The 20,428-nt window shown below is 43.1% G+C and overlaps 1 protein-coding gene across 3 annotated transcripts in view; it reads right to left on the bottom strand.

Annotated features, from left to right (window-relative positions):
* BANP (BTG3 associated nuclear protein) overlaps positions 1-20,428 on the bottom strand; it is a 154,320-nt gene that overhangs the window by 71,557 nt on the left and 62,335 nt on the right. For all 3 annotated transcript variants that reach the window (XM_082229210.1, XM_082229209.1, XM_082229211.1), the window contains 2 exons: positions 11,247-11,414; positions 2,367-2,497 (listed from right to left, as the gene is read on the bottom strand). In XM_082229210.1, the coding sequence (XP_082085336.1) occupies positions 2,367-2,497; positions 11,247-11,414 (299 nt within the window). The remainder of the gene's footprint in view (positions 1-2,366; positions 2,498-11,246; positions 11,415-20,428) is intronic.

Below are 20,428 nucleotides of genomic sequence, written 5' to 3'. Positions count from 1 at the left end.
TTCTTCCTCCACCCACCCCAGGCAAATAGCAATGTTGAGGGGTGGTTTACATTGAGAAACAAGCAAGGGTGAAAAATGTGCTTCTGTTCTTTGTTTTTAATCCTCACTCAGTGCCATAGTCCTGAACTGAATAGGTTGCTATGAAAAATAGCAAACTAAATGGGAGGTCCTTTTAAAAACCATTTCATATTGTTTGTTTGTTTATTATTCAACATGGTAAATTTATACTCCAGTTTTCCATCCAAGGGTGCTCAAGGTGGCTAGTTTATCCCTAAGATGTGAATATGGCACAGAACTGGAATAATCAGTATGACATTCTCAGTGGATCATGATGGACATGGAAAAGGGCTTTCCATGGTATGCATGAAAAAGTCTTCTTCATTCAAAACATTTGTTCATTCATGTGTGCAAAACCTATTTTGTTGTTATCTTGGACACCTTCAAATATTATGTACAAGTAAAATAATCAGAGGGAAGATACTCCAGTCTAGTTCTTAGTGCTGTGATGTACAAGCAATTTCAAGTACTGGATTGACTTGAATATTTTCTGGCTAGAATGTACAGCCTTTTGAAGTGGCTCATTGTAAATATAAAGCCAGCTTCATTCAAAATGGCTGCACATAAACTACACACCTGAGGGATGTTCCTCACACTGTGAGCCACTCATATTCTATACCTTCCCATCAGGTTCAGATGTTGCCAGTCTCTAGGCCATCAGAAAACAAGTGGCCATCTCAGCTCTAAGCATAGGTGCCAACTCCCTGGGACCCTGGGTGCCTGAGCACCCACAAAAATCCCCATGAAGGGGCCAGGCACCCACAATTTTCGGTGCCGGGGCCATGCACGCTGCATAGCACCATGATCTCTGGCACCCACAGTTGTGGGGGCAAATTGGCACTCCTGGTTCTAAGTGGAGATGCTAGCACTGCTGCTATCACAGGTCTGAGAATGAATGAACTTCAAAACAGAAAAGCAGTAAAATGTGGGTCATATATACCCAGGTGTTGTTATTGGTTGTTTTTTTATTAAAAAATCCTCACATGTAAATATAGTGGACAACAATAAAGCCCCAAATCACGCAAATGGATAAACCACCCCGCAGTCCGTGGATGAGTGAGGGGATTACTGAACTGGCCTGGTAGCTTTAGACCAGGGGTCTGCAACCCGCGGCTTCGGAGCAGCATGTGGCTCTTTTACACCTTTGCCGCGGCTCCGGGGCGGATACTAGCGAGGGGAGGAGGCGCATTGTGTGCCCCGACACTCCCCACTGTGGCGGGCGCTGTACTGGCTGTGACGTCGCATGGGGGCGGTGCATGCGTTAGTCACGCACCATCCCGACGTCACCTTCCCGCCCGCTGTCAGATCGCGGCTCCAGAGATATATTTGTTTTAAATGTCGCAGTGGTTTTGCGGCTCCCAGCTTTTTTCCCCTTCGGAAATGGGTCCAAGTGGCTCTTTTTGTCTTAAAGGTTGCAGACCCCTGCTTTAGACTAAAGTGGGATCAACAAGGATTGAGAGCTTTCTTGCTGGACCTAGAAGGGACAGTACTCAGCCAACCGCAGTGAACTAGTTGTCTGCCAATCACATTCGCCACTGCTGGAGAAAACTACACTACTTGGAAACTTATGAAAATATCAGTAGGCGAAGTATGCATTCCCTCCACCTAACTGTGGGGATCATATTTAAGTTCCATGCAACATTGCATTTGATTTAATGATACGAAGCAAAGCTACAGAAGCCAATGCAAGCTTTTCCATGGCCCACCAGCGCAATCATTTTTTTAAAAAAAAGAAACACAAAAGCTTGAGTAATGGCAAGAGTGTCACGCTTAACTTTTAAACTTCCTGTCTTCTGTGGGTTTTGGGTCAAAGTGTTAACTTTATTTAAACTTTTTGAAAGAAGAATTTAATGTCAATGTTTATAAGCTTTGCTTATATACATGAATTTAAATGGATACACATGTAAGGAATTCAGCTAACAGATGTTGAAAAATGCTTCAGAACACACTTTGGAAAAAATGAGGCTAAATGAATCTAAAATGGATTTCCAGACTGCTAGTACTTCAGGGGCTGGGGGTACAAATGCATAATCCCCTGTGAATGTGCCCTGAATGTGGAAGGAAGAACTGGAAAGTGTAGGTGATCATTTGCTTGCAAATTCATATATCCACACAAAATCACTAGTTATTCATATCAGTGGTGCACCTATATTTTGCATGTGTACAACTGGCAGCAGAATATACATTATTTAAAAACAAAACAAAAAAAGTATTTTTGGAAGGAAGGAAAAGTTGAAGCTAAGCTGCAAGTACATAAAACTGAAAGCTGCTCAGGAGACAAGAAGAGATTGTAAAGAATGAGTACATACTACTTGGACTTGGCCATCTTCTCCTATCTGGTGGATCTGGACTTGCTGGGCATTGGCCAGGGCGTAGTGAAGCGCTTGTGGCTGGTTGGCCTGAATTTCATTTGGTGCCGATGTGGTACTCTGAGCACTCTCTGGAAAACAAACCAAAGCTCAGCATTATTCATTAGGAATCTGTCTGCTTGTGGCCATTAAGAACACTTGGAAACTGCAGGGAAGAAAATGAGGAAGGTGCTGTTGGTCATTCTAGAACTGCAGTTAAAAGAAAGGGATTGATCCTTCATCTGTAATGAAAAGGGCTAACCAAAATGTGTGCAGCCGATGATGTCTGATAGACTGACTGATTGAGTAAAACACTTCCCGGGGAGATAAAAATTATACGGCACCTTTTCACCCAGCTGCATAAACTTAAACTTTCTGTAAGTTCACGTTTCTACCAGCTCTGCTTTATTAACCTATGAATGGTTCCAGATTAATTAACATAGTTTCCAATTTGGAAAGTAAGTTTTATTCCCCCCCCCCTTTTTTTTCTTCAATGCACTGATTACTTTGAGTCCATCCAGTTGTGACTTCATGTTTCCAATATGCCGTTCAAACCCACCCTACAACTTAACAGCTGGCCAGTCTGCATGTCCAAATCTATAATCTCAAATGTTCCCACTTTTCCCTCCTCCCAATAGGTGCCAAACTCCCAACACAACTGAAGGATAGCATAAAAAAGTGTCTCACTCATAAAAAGATTGCCAGTTTGGAAGTACCCAAGTATTTAATATTGCCTCAGTACAGAGTTGGAAGAGGAGAAGCGAAGGGAATGCATCACCTATAATCTACATGCAAAGCAGGAGATGCTTTCAAGCAGCTTATGGGACATATTATTAGACTCCTCATTTTTATTAAAATGGGGTTCTAAATCTGTTAGAGATTCCAAAATAAAGAGAGATGGTCAGATCCCCTGTGTTTCTAAATCCATGTAGAAAATGTTTCCACATCACATTCACTTATTACTATCTCAGAACTACATTCTGTAGCAGCGTGAAATTGTACTGTGGGGAAGTCCCATAACTACATGCATCTCTCTCCTTCCTTCCCTCCCTCTCTCCCTCTCTCTCTCTCTCTCTCTGTGTACAGTATACATGTACACAAATGTGTGGATATGTTCCTCACAACCTGAAGTCTACCAAAACAATGCAGAAGAGCATACTAAGTCATGCTATTTATGCACCAAACAGATGCCATTAAAATAAGCAATGAAGCTGCAATGCTCCAGCAGGCATCTTCCAAAACCAAGTATTTCCTGTTTGGGCAAACATATATTGGTGGCAGGACATGAGACTACATTTTAGTATATTTCTAAATTGGATTTACCAGCATAGCCTGTTTTGAGTTTTATAATGCCATTTTAAGCCATTGTTTTTATCATAATGAGTGTGAGCCAGACAATGGAGCTATCCTCGGCATTGAGCTAGCTCCCAACCCATGTTCAAACTGCATTTTTTGGTGGTGCTGTGCTCCTGGGAAAAGAGACTCCCAACAGGTTTACTTACTGACCAGTAATGTCCCATTAATCCATGAATGTGCTTGAGTAACAAGACCTACAGCACATTAAAGCAGCACTGAAATTTGTTTGTAATGGAACAACACAAAGAGACCCATATTTGTTGCTGGCCAGCTGCTTCTCTACAGATGTTTAAACACTATTTTCACATCTCCCGGGTTAAAGTAGTGTACTGGTGAATGCCGCAAACATAACACTAAAAAAAAGTCATGCATTCACAACTACATCTCGAAAGAAGCAAGTTTGCTTATAAACAGAATTTCAGCATCTGTCAGCAATGTCATGGCCCTAGATAGAAAAGGGAAAGAGAGGATTTATCCATATCTAAACCCTAAAATCATCAGTCATGCATAATTGCTGGATGCACCACCACATAAAAAAACCTGTGAGGCTAGGCAGAAGTAAAATTTATTTATTTTCAACATAAAAAGGAATATGAATACTGCAGGCAGCTTGAATGGAAGGGACACATCCATAGTTACAGATCGTCAAAATGTAAGCAATCTGGCCTCTCTTTTGCGGCTTTGATATACTGAAAAATCCATGGCTTGGAGGAGAGCTGTTGTATTTAAAACATTCTAATGTGCTGCTTATAAAACAGAAATTACATTGGGCCAGTGTCAAAAAAAACCCAACTGAACACTGTTGTGGCAATGCAGGTAACAAGCTTATATCTGCAGCATCCTTCTTTCCAGTAAAGTGTTGGAACAGCCAAAAATCAAACAGCCCTTTAGCAAACTAGGTCCTGAATTTCTACAGATAGAGGATAACGAAGTAGAGAGAAAAACTGCAATAGTCAGATTTCTTTAAAATATTCTCATTTCAAAACAAGGGCCCCAATGAATTAGAAGAACTAAGCCAGGGTAAAGATATTTTGTTTCATTTAAAAAATGATACTCATCAAGCTAGTTTTAAACATTTTGGAAAAATATTCATTGTAGACATAGACACACTTCTGTGGCCTGTCTCCAAAAGGTACACCTCCTTCAAAAGTCAGAACAGGAAGATTTGTCAGACAAAAGTAGTTTGTAACTGTTTCAAAAGTGAGTGTTTTTAGCTTTCAAACTGTGAAAATATGAACATTCTTCACCCCAAAGACGAAACCTCTGGCTGTTGCCACATAGCTTTTTCCATTTTTCCATTTCTTCATTGCCTCTTAAAATAATCTAGGCCTAATCGTTCTAAAGGTTTATGTAGGGGCTGAAAGAACCCCATAAAATCTAAAAGGTCAGAAGTTGTCTTCCCAAGACCATCTGATATTAATCAGCTGCTCAAAACCATGGCAAACCCCACGTCTGTTCAAAGTCATCTCCTTTTAGTAAACGGGTAAAGTTGGTTTCTTGGACCAAGAGCAGCTTTGTGCATAGCTGACATGTGTCTTCAGCTGCAAAAATGAGTCCTGGCTGGCAGTTCAGCTCCATTCACACAGATGTTTTATAAAAATGAATTTAGCAAAAGAACTATCACCAGCTTGCCCTTCATCTGCCTTCCTGCACACTGCCCCAGGTTCCTCCACTCCCTGATGTCACTTCATCCTGCTCTCTTGTAACCCTGCCTCTATGTTAAAGAAGGAAGCAGAGTTGTAGCAACAGCCTGACTCTGTGATCCTCAGGCTGACGAAAAGTGACCAGGTGATGGCTCAAATACAAGCCTGCCCTAAGGCATTGCAGTTCTTTCTACCGTTTCTACAGGGGCAGACAAGTGTGCTAGGAACATCACTAAAGACTCTGAGTCCGGGCTGCCCACTGTGACTCAGTCTAAGTCTCCTTTCCTCCAGTCTTGTCTCCTTTCAAGAAGCTTCCACTGTCAGTGGGCTTTTTATATGCTGAATCTGTGCATTCATATCCTCCAACATTTCTCTTATGAAAATAGGGATGGCCTAAGGAAAAGAGGGTCATTCTGGGATCAAATCAGGAACTGGGAGGGCTTTTGTAAATCTAGGACTGTCCCTGGAAAATAGGGACACTTGGAGGGTCTGGTGCATTTGGTGTGACTGGGTCATCCAATTACTCTTCATGCTGCAGAATTACCAGCCCTTGAAGGTAGCATTCCCAGCACAGGATCCCACATATAGGCACCAGGGGAGGGAGTCTATTACACTCCCTCACTTTTTTTATGGAGGAGGAAGAAGAAGAAGAAGAAGAAGAAGAAGAAGAAGAAGAAGAAGAAGAAGAGTTTGGATTTGATACCCGGCCTTTCACTCCCCTTCAGGAGTCTCAAAGCGGCTAACATTCTCCTTTCCCTTCCTCCCCCACAACAAACACTCTGTGAGGTGAGTGGGGCTGAGAGACTTCACAGGAGTGTGACTGGCCCAAGGTCACCCAGCAGCTGCATGTGGAGGAGCGGCGACACGAACCCGGTTTCCCAGATTACGTGACTACCGCTCTTAACCACTACACCACACTGGCTCCAGTTTTAATTTGGGTGGGAGACGAGCACATCTCACTAGAGGGAATTCGGGGAAACACAGAGCTATATCAAACCTAACTGGGGAATTTGGGGGTGCCTGCAACAGCAAATTTTAAAAGATGGAGAGGAAAGCAGCATCCCAAATCCGAGCCCTGTTCCTGGCTCTTAAAAATGTGCTATTGGAAAGGGTACCTGGTGAAATAATTCCAGCAGCCTCTCTTGCCACCCCCATCAGGAAAAACACAAAACTAAAACACACAGAAAGGCAGAAGCTAGAAGCCTGATTCTGGGGAACATAGCCCAAACCACAGTAATCAATACCTCCAGCACAAAAAGCAATATTTTTAGAGCAACTGTGCCAAAAGAAATGGGCGAGCGGGGGGTAACCCAGCTCTGGTTACTATGAGAATAAACTAGTAAATCTTGTGACAGTTGTAAACTTGCTCAGTCAGTTAAACAGAGAGCAACCTTAATAAACATCTTGTGGGGTGGGTGGAGGAAGGACATGACAGCAAGGCGGGTGGGGAGTTGCATTATTTTCATTGGGCATTTTCTGCCTGGAATTGCACATTAGCTTTTCTTCAATTTAGTTCCATGATTGATGGCTGCCAATTGGGACCAGTATGGGAGCAGTCCTACACTTTGTTACTCAATCTGCCCCAGGTCTACCAGTCATACAGGTTAGGGCCAGGGCCTGATACCAGGGTTTAAAAAGCAAGTCCTGCTGCACCGTAGAGGCTAACATGGCTGTCCCTTTGGAACATGGGGATCCTGTACTGTACTGAACAATCTTATAGGTCTGAGATTCAGGCTTCGGGCTATCAGATTTGCCATCATCCCGTTAGGTACATCCTTTCACATTTATCCTCATTTCTGCCAGTCAACAGGATAGAGCTGTTCCAAGCTACAGATCATTTAGAGTCCTATGAAAGAATAAACTAGGCCCCCTTTACACAATAGGGCAGCAGCAGACCATTAAAATCATGGCAGGGAGCCCATTTGGTTAGAGCCCAATCCAGCCATCCCTCCACATCAAGAGAAACACATTCAGAATAACTATTTTCATTTGTTGCTTTTATTTATGTATTGGGTTTAAAATTGTTCTGTGAACTGGATCGCTACCATTTCTTTTGTTCTCCTGCAGGCTCATTTTCGGGGTGGAGTGAGATTTCCAAAACATTTCTTGTTTCAACAACTATTTTCCATACCAAAACTGGTCACAGAAAGTAAATGCTACTACTATACTCAGCCATCATTCCCCCCCCCCCTTATCTTGTGTGAGCATCAGAAAGACAAGTTTGTTGGCTGGAAGATAAAAGGATGGGCCCTAAAAAGGAGAGTCAACATCAGCCTTACCAACTGAGTGAGGCAGGCAAATTTTGATCTGAAGTGGACTATAACAGAACACTGGCACTGTGACAAAAGGACTGCTTTATACTGAGTCAGATCATTGGCATGTCTAGCCCAGTGTCGTCTATTCTGACTGCAGCAGCTCTTCAAGGTCTTATGTAACCCTGGGATCCTCCAGCAGCAATGGCTAGGGATGGAATCTGGGACTTTGCACCTGAAAAAGGTGTACTTCACTCACACAGGTTTAATGCAGGGAGTACCCCTCACATGGTTTCTCAGGTGCTCCCAGCTTCTTTTTCAGTGCTAGAAGCTTCCACTTCACAAGGCACATCTACAACCATCAGATTGGTCTCCTGCAGGCTCACAAACTTGACTGGTGAATTGTGGGACCTGATAAACAGCAATTAGGTTTTACAGTTCTATTATAGGTACACCCATGGGTACAGGCAGACCCAGTGGAACTTTCTACTTTTTCTCTTTAAGTACCATGAAAACACACACACACACACACACACAGTCATGGTACAAGCTACTTGTGTAGTTTCCAAAGTGGTTTGCTACATGGCATGGGATGCCTGCTCTTCAAGAAGCAACCATATCTTGCTTCAAGTAGCTCAGTGGTACAGCACCTGCCTTGCATTCAGTAGGTCACGGGTTCAGTCCACGACATCTGCAGGTAGGGTTAGGAAGGATTCCCGTCTGCAGAGCCACTGCCAATACAGTGTAGACAATGCTGTTTACTGATCTAGATGGACCAGTGGACTGGCTTGGTAGAAAGCAGCTTCCTACACTCCTAATAAATGGAAGAACCTCTGCTGTGTCAGACCAAAAGTCCACCTTGTCCAGCATCCTACTTCCTATGGCAGACAAACAGCAGCAACTGAGAAGATCACAATCTGGGCATGAAGGCAATGGCCTTCTTTCATCAGTGTCCACCAGCCACTGATTCAGAGGTATGTCATCTCTGAACCTGGAGGCTCCATATGGGCTATCATGGGTCTTATTCTCCTTCGTGGATTTGGTCGAATCCCCTCTTAAAGTCATCCAGATGGTTGGTATCCCCACATCATGTAGCAATAAATGCCATGGTTTAGCTGTGAGTTGTGTGGTAAGTATTTTCTATGGAAAGAGGGCCTTCTATTTGCAGGGCGTTTTTGTTAAGGGGAAGGTGCAGCATTTTAAACCAGAGAGTCTACTCTCTCTTCTCAGCACTCTACCACTCCATTCTGCTACATGCTTAGACCAGGCGATAGAAGACTTCAAGCAAGAAGCAGGGCCTTTCCCACTAAAACCCCAACGCCCAGAGACAGCACCCCTGTGCACATCACTTTAAAGTTTTTAGGGGGAAATGCAAATCATACCTTTTAAATTTTTGTTTTAAAATTAATGCTGCTGCATTAATTCTGCAGCTGTTATTTTGTTTTAATTCCCACATTTTGCCATTTTTTATCAGTTGTCTAATATGCCTTCACCTAACTAAACAAATAAATAAAAGCAGGAAGAGAAAATGAAAAACCGACATGCTCCATTTGCAAACTGTCTCAGTGGCACATTTGTGGTGTCTTTTTTGTAGCTGGAGAGAGGGCCACCCCTAGGTGAGTTTCCTCTTGGTACACTTCTAATAGGACCATATTGGTGTGTGGTTCCAACATCATCCTACAGATAAAAAGACTTTCCAGTGTATGTATCAAGGGAATGCACAGACAAATAAGTACATGCCTATTGGATCCACAAAGCAAAGAAGTAGAAGCTTAGAAGAAAAATCCCCACCATGGATGTCAGGGAACTGCCATCAGAGCCAGAGGGAGAGGGAGGGCTCCAGAGGGGTTCCGGAGAGCGTCCCGGGAGGGAGAGAAGCAGCACATCTTCTGGGGAAGGAAATCAGCGTAACACCAGTGGAGAGGGGGGGCAGATGGGGGAATAGGCGAGGTGGCTCCAAGACTCCTCGCCGGGAACCAATGGGGAGAGCACGGGTCCTCCGATGCCCACACCCTCCCTGTGCAGAAGGCTTCCGCGCAGGGAAGCTAGGCAGAGACTAGGCGTCAAAGAGCTTCTTTGCTGGAAGAAGTTCAAGAAATGCCCACTGACGGATTCTGCCAGCGATTGAGACAGCCATGGGCGAGTGGCTGTCCAGACAGAAAGGGTTCACTCAGGCAACCCAGCCAGGTGTGGCACCGATTTACGCACAAGCAACCCCTAGAACCATTACAATAGATATAGTCAGTGAGGACACAGTGCTAATTAGCTGTCATTTGGGTAAAGGCTATCAAGTTGATCATATATCAGAATTTTCCAGCAAAAGCAGATTTTGTCATTCCTTGCCTACTATATAGTGGTTAGTGTTAACATGTAACCCAAACCTTCATGTGGGCAAATAAACTTATTTCCTCTCTTTTCGGCTCCATTCCAAACCCCTGCTTTTAATATATGATATACAAACATCCCACAGCCCTGCTTTTAATATAAGCATGAGCCAGAAGGGTCCCGAGAGGACATTCCTTCGGTCAATATTTTGCCATTTATCATTCATGCTTAAATCTATGTAGAAAGCTGAGCAGCTCACAAGATTTGTGAGAATGTGTACATTTCTTGGAGGGGTGGTGGTAGTGGAAAAAGTTTTTTTCTGAATGAAATTAAGCATATACTAATAAATAAAATGTGCCTGACTCGGTTCCTATTATAAACTGAAACCACTGATAAATATAAACTGTTCCATGAAACACCTGCAACACAAAGTCTAACAGATTTATCATGGCAGAAGCATTCATGAACTAGATGTGGGCAAAAAAGGAACACACACAATACCCTCTAGAAACACATTGTGGAAAGGAGAGAGCGGAGACAGATGGCAGAACTTTGGACGAGTTGGAGAAGGGCAAGTTAGAAATAGTGTAAACAAACTTGACATTGAATAATCAGGGGTCAAAATAACAATACATGATAGAAATGCTTCCTCGATTGGAATGCAGTATTAAGGGATCCTTTATTCAGATATCCCCACCAACCCCACTCAACCCTCGGCTCATCCACAGGAGTAATTCCTCAGGAGCAGCAGTACATTTAACAAAAGGAACACATACGATTAGGATAAAAACTTTCACTCACTCACAGCCTTTATCTAGTGGCCTGTATTTACTAGACACTGCAAGATCCTACTTTTAGTGATAATAGTTCCCCCTCCCCTGTATATTAGCAGGGGCTGTTCAAACAAAAAAGTGCTCCTAAATTTGACATGAAGAAAACGCAAATGAAACATATCTAAATGCACTTCCTGATGTAGCTTCTCAATATTTTTTTCTTTTCTCCAGGAAGAGAAAGGTGGTCTATAGTGGCAAGTCGCAGTGAACAGTAGCCGTGGATACATCAGCAGCAAGGAGCTGTCTTGTTATTGCTGTTGTTTACGTGCTCTTTTATTGTGTTTTGACAATGTTCTTAATTATTTTCACATTCTAAGTTTTGTTTGAAGGGAAAGTGGGTTTTGGTTTTTTTAGAATAGTGTTAACCCTAATAAAATTAAATAAGGAAGATCAGAAGTTTGCTAATTTCCAGCAAAGGAGGATGCTTTTTACCTGAGCCACTATAAGAGGATGAGGAAGGTGTCCGTCTTGAAAAGCTTTTCACCGCCAGACTCTGGCCTCGCTGCTTTCGCCGCCAAGCTGTCCGGCACTTGGAATCTATGCTCTGCTTGATCCGGTACCAGTCAGACTCTGTGATTCCAAACTTATAGAAAAGGTGACCTGCAAAGCAAAAAAAAAAATGCACTATGCCAAAATCCATATTTTAGTTTGTGGGCTTCAATTAATGGGCTGCAGATTTAGAAACATGTGATGGCCACCTAAGCCAACTTCTGCCACTTCCATTTTGTACATATATGGATCATACCTGCATACCCAGCACAAAGGCACTCAGAGCTCATATGAAAACAAACTTATGTTGGGACTTCCGGGGTGGCGCCATCGGTAATGGCGGATTCCCTCTGATCCGAAGGGACTAGCTCCACGGAAAACGGGTCTGTTCCACTACAGCGAAGTGGGGACCCTTTAAAAAATCACAGGCGGATGAAGCCTGTGACCATGGGACTCGGCGGGCACCTTTTGCGCACCCCCAATTCGTAAAGGAAGCCAATTACGGGCTCCGGAGCGAAGAGGGGCTAGTGGCGCGGTGCTGAGAGTCCACTGCTTCTTCCATGAAGCGAAGCCGCACAGCCGTTGCCGGAGAGCGCTACCTTTTTCCTGGGACAATGTGGCTACAAAAACAACTACCCGTGAGCAGATTAAATTTGGACAATTGGATTTTAAACAACAATCTGTGAGTAGAATGGAAAATTGGATTAAGAAATTCCTCTTAATTTGGCACTGAAGCGGGAAGGTCTAAACAGGAAGTCAGCCTTCCATTTCTTGTAGATAGATCAAAGCAAAGACATGGCAAACTAGAGTTTAGAAAATCATTTCTAAAGGATCAACTTTCATCATCTAAAACTACTGAACCCCCTTCGGAAGTAGGAGAAGAGGGGGGATTTTTTCCGGACTGTTTAAACCTGCAGAAGAGAGTGTAAAGAAAAGTAATTTTCCACCATCTTGAACCTGGGAGCGGGGTGTCAGGACAGATGTTTTTGGGAAGTTCATTGACTATAGACAAATGTTTTTGACAGACAGTTAAAAGAAGAGAAACATAGTGATTCCATTGTTCTCTTTCGCATTTTAAAGGAACAAATATTGACAAAATATCTGAAAAAGGAAACTTTGTTGTTAGATCTGCTGTTTAAAAAAGGAAAAAAAAGAAAAGAGATTGATACAAATAAAAGTTCTTCCCCTAGAGGGAGCTTGTGAAACTGTTATTAAATTTGAACTGGGGAGCTTCGCAGCTGCAAACAAATTAAGATCGTGGGAACAGACTTCTGACCTTGCATAACAATGTATTCAGAGGCTCTGGTGCGTGCTTTCTGCAAGACAAGTGCTTTATTGGAACAGTTACATGAGAAGACGGATTTGATGACTGTTGCGATTAGAAATTTTGGACAGGTAGTGGGTATCTATATAGAGCCCACCCAGGAATCAACTCAGGAGTGTGCTCTGACAGATCAGATGAGGGAGGAGGTTGTTGCTGGACCTCGGGTGGCAGAGATGGAGGGAGCTGTGGCCCAGCAGGAACATGAGTTGTTGGATCTGACAAATGAACTTGGAAAAAGCCAGATTTGGAGAGATAAAGTTTTGTTTGGCTTGGAGATGGGGGGCTGGATAGACCCCCCTATGCAGGGATGTCTTGACTTTTCAAGTCTGGCAATGGGCCGTGAGGAGTTTGGGGTTGTGGGGGTCCTCAACTCTGGAGGGACCTTGAAACATGCTTTTAAATACCACATGGAGTTCAGTGTGGACTATGGAAAAGGGGCTGATCTGTCGAGAAGGGACAAAAATACTGTCAAGTTGGAGTTTCCACGAGTGAAAGGACCAGGAGACAAAGTAAAGTACAGGTATAAATATGAAGAAGATCTGCGGAAGGGACATGGAAGAGACTTAAGGGCCTCGGACATAAGATTACCAGGTTAATGAACTAGATGGATGGGATAGAAAGGACTGACAAAACCCGGGACCAGGAGGAAGAGACGTTGGATGAAGATTGGAAGAAAGTTTTTTTAAAAAAATATTTAGGATTGTTTTTTAAAATTAATGAGTATTAGAAAAATGTTGGAACGAAATTATTTGGCTTTAGCAGAAATGTTAAAAAGAACTATGCAAGAATATGTTATGGTTATGAGAAATTGGTATAAATAAGATTTAAGTTTTAGGGTTTTTTATAGTAAGATAAGGTTAAAATAGATTAAGGTAATTTAATGACAGAATATTATGAAAAATGGGAAGGATTTGCTGTGATAATAACTAGAATACAAAAAAGGGAGGTGTGAGGAGGTCGATGAAATAAGGCAATGACAGTTAAGGATTTGAGACTATTGGATCTGTTTTTAAATTTTTGTGGTTTACTTTTGTTTTTTGATTTTGATGTGTTATGTGTTTTGGTTTTGCTTTTTGCTTTTGATTTTTATCGATTTGTATTGTTTAATTGCTGTTTGTTTTTCTCTTGTTTTTTTTCTTCTTTGTCTTTTTGTTTTTTCTATAATTTTAAAATGCTTAATAAATATCATTTTTTTTAAAAAGACAACAAACTTATGTTTTATAAGTTTAGCAAACACAGCTTCTTCCAAAGAATTATGGGAAATGCAGTTTAGTTAGGGCACTGAGAATTCTATGTACGAAATGCCAAGAACTAAACTACAGTTCTCTGGAATGTTTAATAAACCAGTTTAAGCATGATGATGCCTACAGCCAGTTTCCCTCAACAGCAGGATGCCTTAGACGAGCACCAGGCCTGTCAGAACTGCACATAGTGTCTCTTCTTCAAAATTTCCAGGGAAGGAAATTTCACCACTCTTCTGGGCAACTTCATAGCTCAGTGACAGAACATTTGTTTTGCATATATAATGTCCCAGGCTCTAGTCCAGTTAAAGGAGACCCTGGAGAGAAAATGCAAATCAGAGCATGGGCTAGATGGGCCAGACTGAGGATGAGGGAGCTTCTGACAGCTTTGCAAGGCCCTGTACCCAAACGCTGCCCCACACAAAATGCTCCCACAGTTTACCTGGTGAACATAAAGCAGCTACCACTTGTGGCACACATGACATTTGCTCCACTGCAGCTGCCTCCACATGGCAGAAGAAAGGATTCCATGTCCCTTCAAACTGATCAACCAACCCATCCTAGCCCAGTATAAAGAGAAATATATTGCCCTCACTAGGCAACAGTTGCAGAACTGATAAATGCAAGGAAGTGTCCCTTGTTTTCAAAAGCAGGTCTTACATCCTGATACCAGCTGAGGGGTCCTTAGCAACTGAGAGGAAGGAACAGCAACACTGGGCAATGCTTGCCTCAGCAATGACTGCAGCCAGCTCCACCAGGGCTGACAATAGTATAAACAAAGGCCAAGTCTGAAAAGAGAGCGACCACAGCAAATGTGGAAGGAACCCATGGCTTAAGCTTCCAGGAGAGTACTATCAAAAAAATAAATGGAAAACTAATGCATTAGACACAGTCAGCATTTCAGAAGTTCCCAGTTAAAACCCATCTTGCTATTTTAATTAAAGCATCATGTCACATTACCCACAATAAGCGGGCCAATTTCTTGCTAGAAATTACAGCAGGGCATGTCTCAGCTACATGTGGCAGAGCTACACATTGGAATGGCCAGGATCACACCAGGAATTGAGGGGCCGAGAATTGGATTCCACCATCACACCATACATAGGGAATGCAAAGCATATTTTAAAAGATACTTCTGTACTTCTTTCTGCTAGAGAAATACGGGGACGCAGTTTCTGTTGCAGATTTAGACATCAGGAGAGGTTGGAATGAGACTCCCAGGGCAATAGCGAGAGTGGTGAGCTTCCTCCCTTCAGGAAAGGACTGCATATGCTCAGTAGAGCATATCCTTTATATGCAGATGGCAAAGCCAGCATCAGGGATCAGCAGAAGGTCTCCGGTTGAAAGCCCAGCAAGACTTCATTTAGAAGGATCAGGCAGCAGGCAATGGGAGGAATCTCTTTCTACCCTAGCCCCACTGCTGCCAGTCAGAGGACAGTCATACCTCGGGTTGAATGTGCTTCGGGATGAGTGCGTTCGAGTTGCGCTCTGCGGCAACCCGGAAGTAACGGAGCACGTTACTTCCGGGTTTCGCCACTTGCGCATGCGCAGACACTCAGAATGACATCACGTGCATGCGCAGAAGTGGCGAGAAGCGGCGTGCATGTGTGCAGACGTGCCGTCGCTAGTTACGTTTTCTTCTAGATGCGAACAGGGCTCCGGAATGGATAATAATGGGTAAATATTCTGGTCCTACATAGCACTTTGGTAACCCTTTCCAAAGGATAGAAAATGCTGACAGATCCAGGCCTCATGCCCATATTGAGCATACTGTCCATCTGAATGAAATGTAAAATGCTCCCGTGAACAATACAACAATAGCACCTATAAATGCTATTCTGCATTAAGGCAAGTGATAGAAGTTTTTAACATTATGCATGGCATGGAGAAAGTAGATCGAGGTAGGTAACACTACATGGACATCTAATGAAGCTGAATATTGGAAGATTTGGGGTGGATAACATAAAGGAGGCAGTGATGGCCACCAACTCGAATGGCTGGACAAATTCATGGAGGATAAGGCTATCAGCGGCTGCTAGCCACAATGGCCATGCTCTGTCCTCCACAGCTGGAGGCTGTAATCCTTCTGAAGACCACTTGCTGGGAACCACAGAAAGGGAGAGCGCTATTGCACTCAGGTTCTGCTTGAGGGTTTCCCACAGGCACCTCATTGGCCACTGTGAGAACAGGATGCTGGACTAGATGGGCCAGTGGCCTGGTCCTGCAGGGCCTTTCTCATATATTTTTTTACACTCAGAATCCTTCCAGAAGCAGCAGTTGGTCAGGCTCAACAGCTGTTACACAGAAAATTACGCTAAGAAGGAACATAGAAGGCAATAACAAATTCTTATATTAAACTAATAACATTTGACAATAGAATTCAGAGAGCAGTAGATAGTAATAATAAAAAACAAAGAGGCATAAACACGGCTGACGCTGGTCCTTTGCCTGGAGGCTTCAATTCTTCCGTGCTGGTCATGCATCACTCTCATATTGAAATCATTTTGAAGAGAATAATTGTTAGTGCATTGCAAGTATTTGTTGCTTAGTTTATACCAAAACTGGTGTGGGGTGTGTGCGCGCGCGCAAACATAATTCTCTTTCAAGGAATCTGAACAGCATAGCCCTCTAAAACTCATGAACCTATGCTTCATGACATTGTTAACCTTATCAAGACTAGGGAGGGACCTTCTCATCTGCTGTCTAAAAGCAGGTTCATGCAATTATTTGACATTCACAGGAATGCTTCTTCTACATGTCATAAGTTCAAAAGAGTGGGCATTGTGTCAAAATGGATTACCTGTGTAGTCCTCCCCGCCCCCAGTCATAATGGAATATGATAGAGAACATAACAGAACAATCTTACTCAGAAGGATGTCGACTCAAAAGTAAGCTCCACCAGGGATTTCAGGATTTCTTGGTATATGATTAAATATTTGAAGGCACATATTGGCCACATCTAGTGGTCTTGCAGACTTGTGTACCAATTTTGGGAAGAAGTGTAGCATCAGTACAAGTATAAGGGCAAAGAGAAAGAACCAGAAGTTTCAGCAAAACCAGAGAGAGATTCCAGATGCATATATGATCACTGAACCAAGGTGAACAGACAGAATGTCCAATAGCAGAAGACAGAAAAGGAAGACCATCAACAACCAATCAATATTATGCTTGGCAGTTTCAAAATGGGATTTAGGTAGCAGGTAGAAGGGAAAGCTCATAAATTATCTGAGGAATCCTGTTTCCACCCATCATTCTGAAGGATGAAAGTGTTCTCAAGCACTTATATAACTTTTATTATGTATCCAACCTGACCAAAGCTATGCTGTTCTTCACTGACAAGGGATCCATCAGGTGCACTTGGTGGCTCTATGGATATGGATAATTACTCCAAACCTTCCTTCTGTCCAATTCCCCTCAAATTTCCTTTCTGGGGAATGCGAGGGGAAGTAATCATTAGAAGATACGTGTGCAAACGCTTGTGCAAGCTAAGCAGAGAGGGAGAAAAACCACAGACTGTACATGAATACACAGCTGTGTGAATACACTGCATTACTTTCAATGGAATGTACATATCACTGTATGTGCATTCCCATCCCTAAGTGCAACTGGATGAATATGGGCAAAGCCTAAAGTGAAATATGAAACTAGCAAACTTATTTACTTTGTTTGAACCTGCAGCTGGCACTTTTAAAGACAATCTGTGCACTTCCACAGTTTCAGACACAGGTAGGTAGCCATGTTGGCCTGCCGTAGTCAAAACAAAATCAAAAAGTCCTTCCAGTAGCACCTTAGAGACCAGCTAAGATTGGTATGAGCTTTTGTGTGCATGCACACTTCTTTAGATACCCAGATATCTGAAGAAGTGTGCATGCACACGAAAGCTCATGCCAATAACTAACTTAGCTGGTCTCTAAGGTGCTACTGGAAGGACTTTTTGAATCTGTACATAAACGCTTGCAGTGTGAACTTTGCTTTTCACCCCTTTTCAAATGGCACATGTGGTTGCACATAAAGGTGAAACAGCCAAACAGACGGATAGTCATAGGATACCCAGTAATGTTGTGTGTGTGTGTGTGTGTGTGTGTGTGTGCAGGGCCGGCCCACCCATGAGGCAAGTTAGGGTGATCATCTCAGGCAGTAGTAGCCACAGGGGCAGCAGATCTGGCCTCTAAGGAATGCACCATCCACTGCTGCTGCCACAGTAACAGCAACAGTTGCAGCATCCTCCTTGGAGGTCAGATCTGCCTCCTCCTCAGCAGCCCCCACCCAAATGCCACCTCTAGAGCAGCCTCTTGGCAAGGAGGAGGCACTACTGCTCTCCTCCCACTCCTAAGGAAAAAATGGGGGGGCTGCCTTCTGGGGTCTCCTGGGCACTGCACCCATCCAGTGTGATTCAAAGCAGCCCTCACCCCCCAAATGGCCTTTGATTTCCACTTCAACCATTGAGCAAGGTTAATTTGATCTCCCCCACACACACACACACATTTCTAATGTAGATTTTCACCCCTTCTTCCCTGGTGGGGTGGGGTGGGGATGCGCCTCAGGCACCAAAATTTCTTGTGCCAACTGTGTGTGTGTGTGCGCGTGTGTTTATCATTCCCTATCAAATCTGTGTCCCACAGCTTGATTTTCTCTTTTTGAAAACAAATCACAGGAGATCCTACCATGTATTTCCCACTGTCTCATCTAATTGCACTATGGTATTCTCAACCAAGATAAAACACCTTTTAAAAACAAAACAAGTACCTCAACAAACCTATCACTAATGTACCGGCAACTTGCACATTGTCAAGTCTGACTTTCTAGTCTGTAGCAATAAATTAGTAAACAAACAATGTTTATATTTTTAAAGGAAACCTGATTCAATTTTGACATCTCAGAATCTGTAGATGGAAAAAACTGAGGGAGATATTTCCACCCCCCACTAATTTGTGTGTGCTCTTGCTCCCGCCCCCCCCATAAATATATATCTTAAAAATGTAAAAGCCTTCTTGAGACATCCTGTTACATAAGCTCTTTTCCACAGCATCACAGAATTCCAGCTGGATGGCAAAAGCCACCCTATGTGCCGCCAAGAAAAACTAACTTAGGAATCAACAACACAAATTTCTCCCCTTCCAAAGGAGCTTGCGGCTTTGGAAAGCCCTGGCGTGACAGAAAACCAATGGATACGTAAAATTATTTACATTTTGCCAACAATGGTACCAGCAGCTCCAATTCTTGATGGTTTAACTCTTTCAGGGTGACAAAGAGAGTGTGTCTGAAAAGAATGGGCAATGCAACTTTCTGGAATTCAATTTACGAGTGTTCATGAACTCATCACTTTCCTTGAATCACGCAATGTATTTTCCAGATGAGCTGTACATTAATTCTCACGCAAGGCAACAGCTCGCATTCAGCGGCGAGACTGTTTTTCCTCTCTCAATGACAACAGGGATTAAGTGATTCCAGGGATGCCTTCTGACTTCTAAATCCTATAAGAGAAAAATCACATGCCAGACGCTACAGCCATAACGATCTAGCACAAACCAGGATGCAAAGAAATTCATCCACCACTCTTTTCCCACCTGCTTTTTCATCCACAGAGGAAGGTAGGAATTGCAATAAGAAGAGCCCCATCCTGTCAGGTACCCAATAACTCAGTCCCTGTCCCTCTGCTGCAACAGAAGGCAAGACAGGAAGAAGCAGGAGGATGACAAAGTCTACGAAGGACCTAGCGCTACTTGCTATAAATCATATACTCCAAGCTCCGCTCATAGGTATGCAAAAATGAAAACTGGGCAATTAAAACTGGAGTTGTAATACAACCACTTGGATCTCTTGTAGGTGCACAAAGCATTTGACAGTGACCCCTACCACCTGCAAAAATGAGCTTCTTGGCCAGGACCCATATCTTGAGGGGCTCTTGCCTCTCCAAGGGAAGAAATAGCTACAGTTCTGAACCAATGATCAACCGCTTAGTGTCTTTTAAGATATCACTATGCCTACACTGCCAAGGACATTTCACCACTTGGCAGTACGAGTGTTCATTGTAAATTAAAAGGCAGAGAGTCAGTGGCTGGATAAAGTTTTGAGTATGGCAAAAACAACTGAAAAAATAGTAGGTTTCCAAAGCTTGAAAGGAACACACTGTTGTACTGTATGTTAGCAAACATCACCATAAAAAAAGATGCACAGCACACATCACTGGGAAGATTGAGAAGGGATGAGAATCCCAGCAAATGAGGAAAAGGTTGTGCAAGCAGTAAAAACAGATGGGCTAATGAGCCACTGTAAAGAGGTTGGTGTGGGTGTCCAACTAGTGGGACAAGCAGAAAATAAGAGACTCAAAACTACACAGACACCCCTCAGAACACATCCACATGCTCTAGCTGCTTTTCCATCAAAGCAGTTTTCACAGAACTGCAGAGATATGAGATGGTGATGAACAGATCAAGGCAAGCATAACAATGCTGTTATGGCTTCCTAGATTTTGGTCAGGTTCTGTATTAATGGGGCTCAATCCCTTAAGAAGATCTCCAGCACAAGGACCACTGAAATGAATAGGAGTTGGGTAAGCT

The sequence above is a fragment of the Podarcis vaucheri genome (assembly GCF_965113315.1).
Source record: "Podarcis vaucheri genome assembly, chromosome: 7".
Classification (NCBI taxonomy): domain Eukaryota; kingdom Metazoa; phylum Chordata; class Lepidosauria; order Squamata; family Lacertidae; genus Podarcis; species Podarcis vaucheri.
The sequence above is the reverse complement of the archived record's forward strand: the minus strand, read 5'-3'. Positions and strand labels throughout refer to the sequence as shown.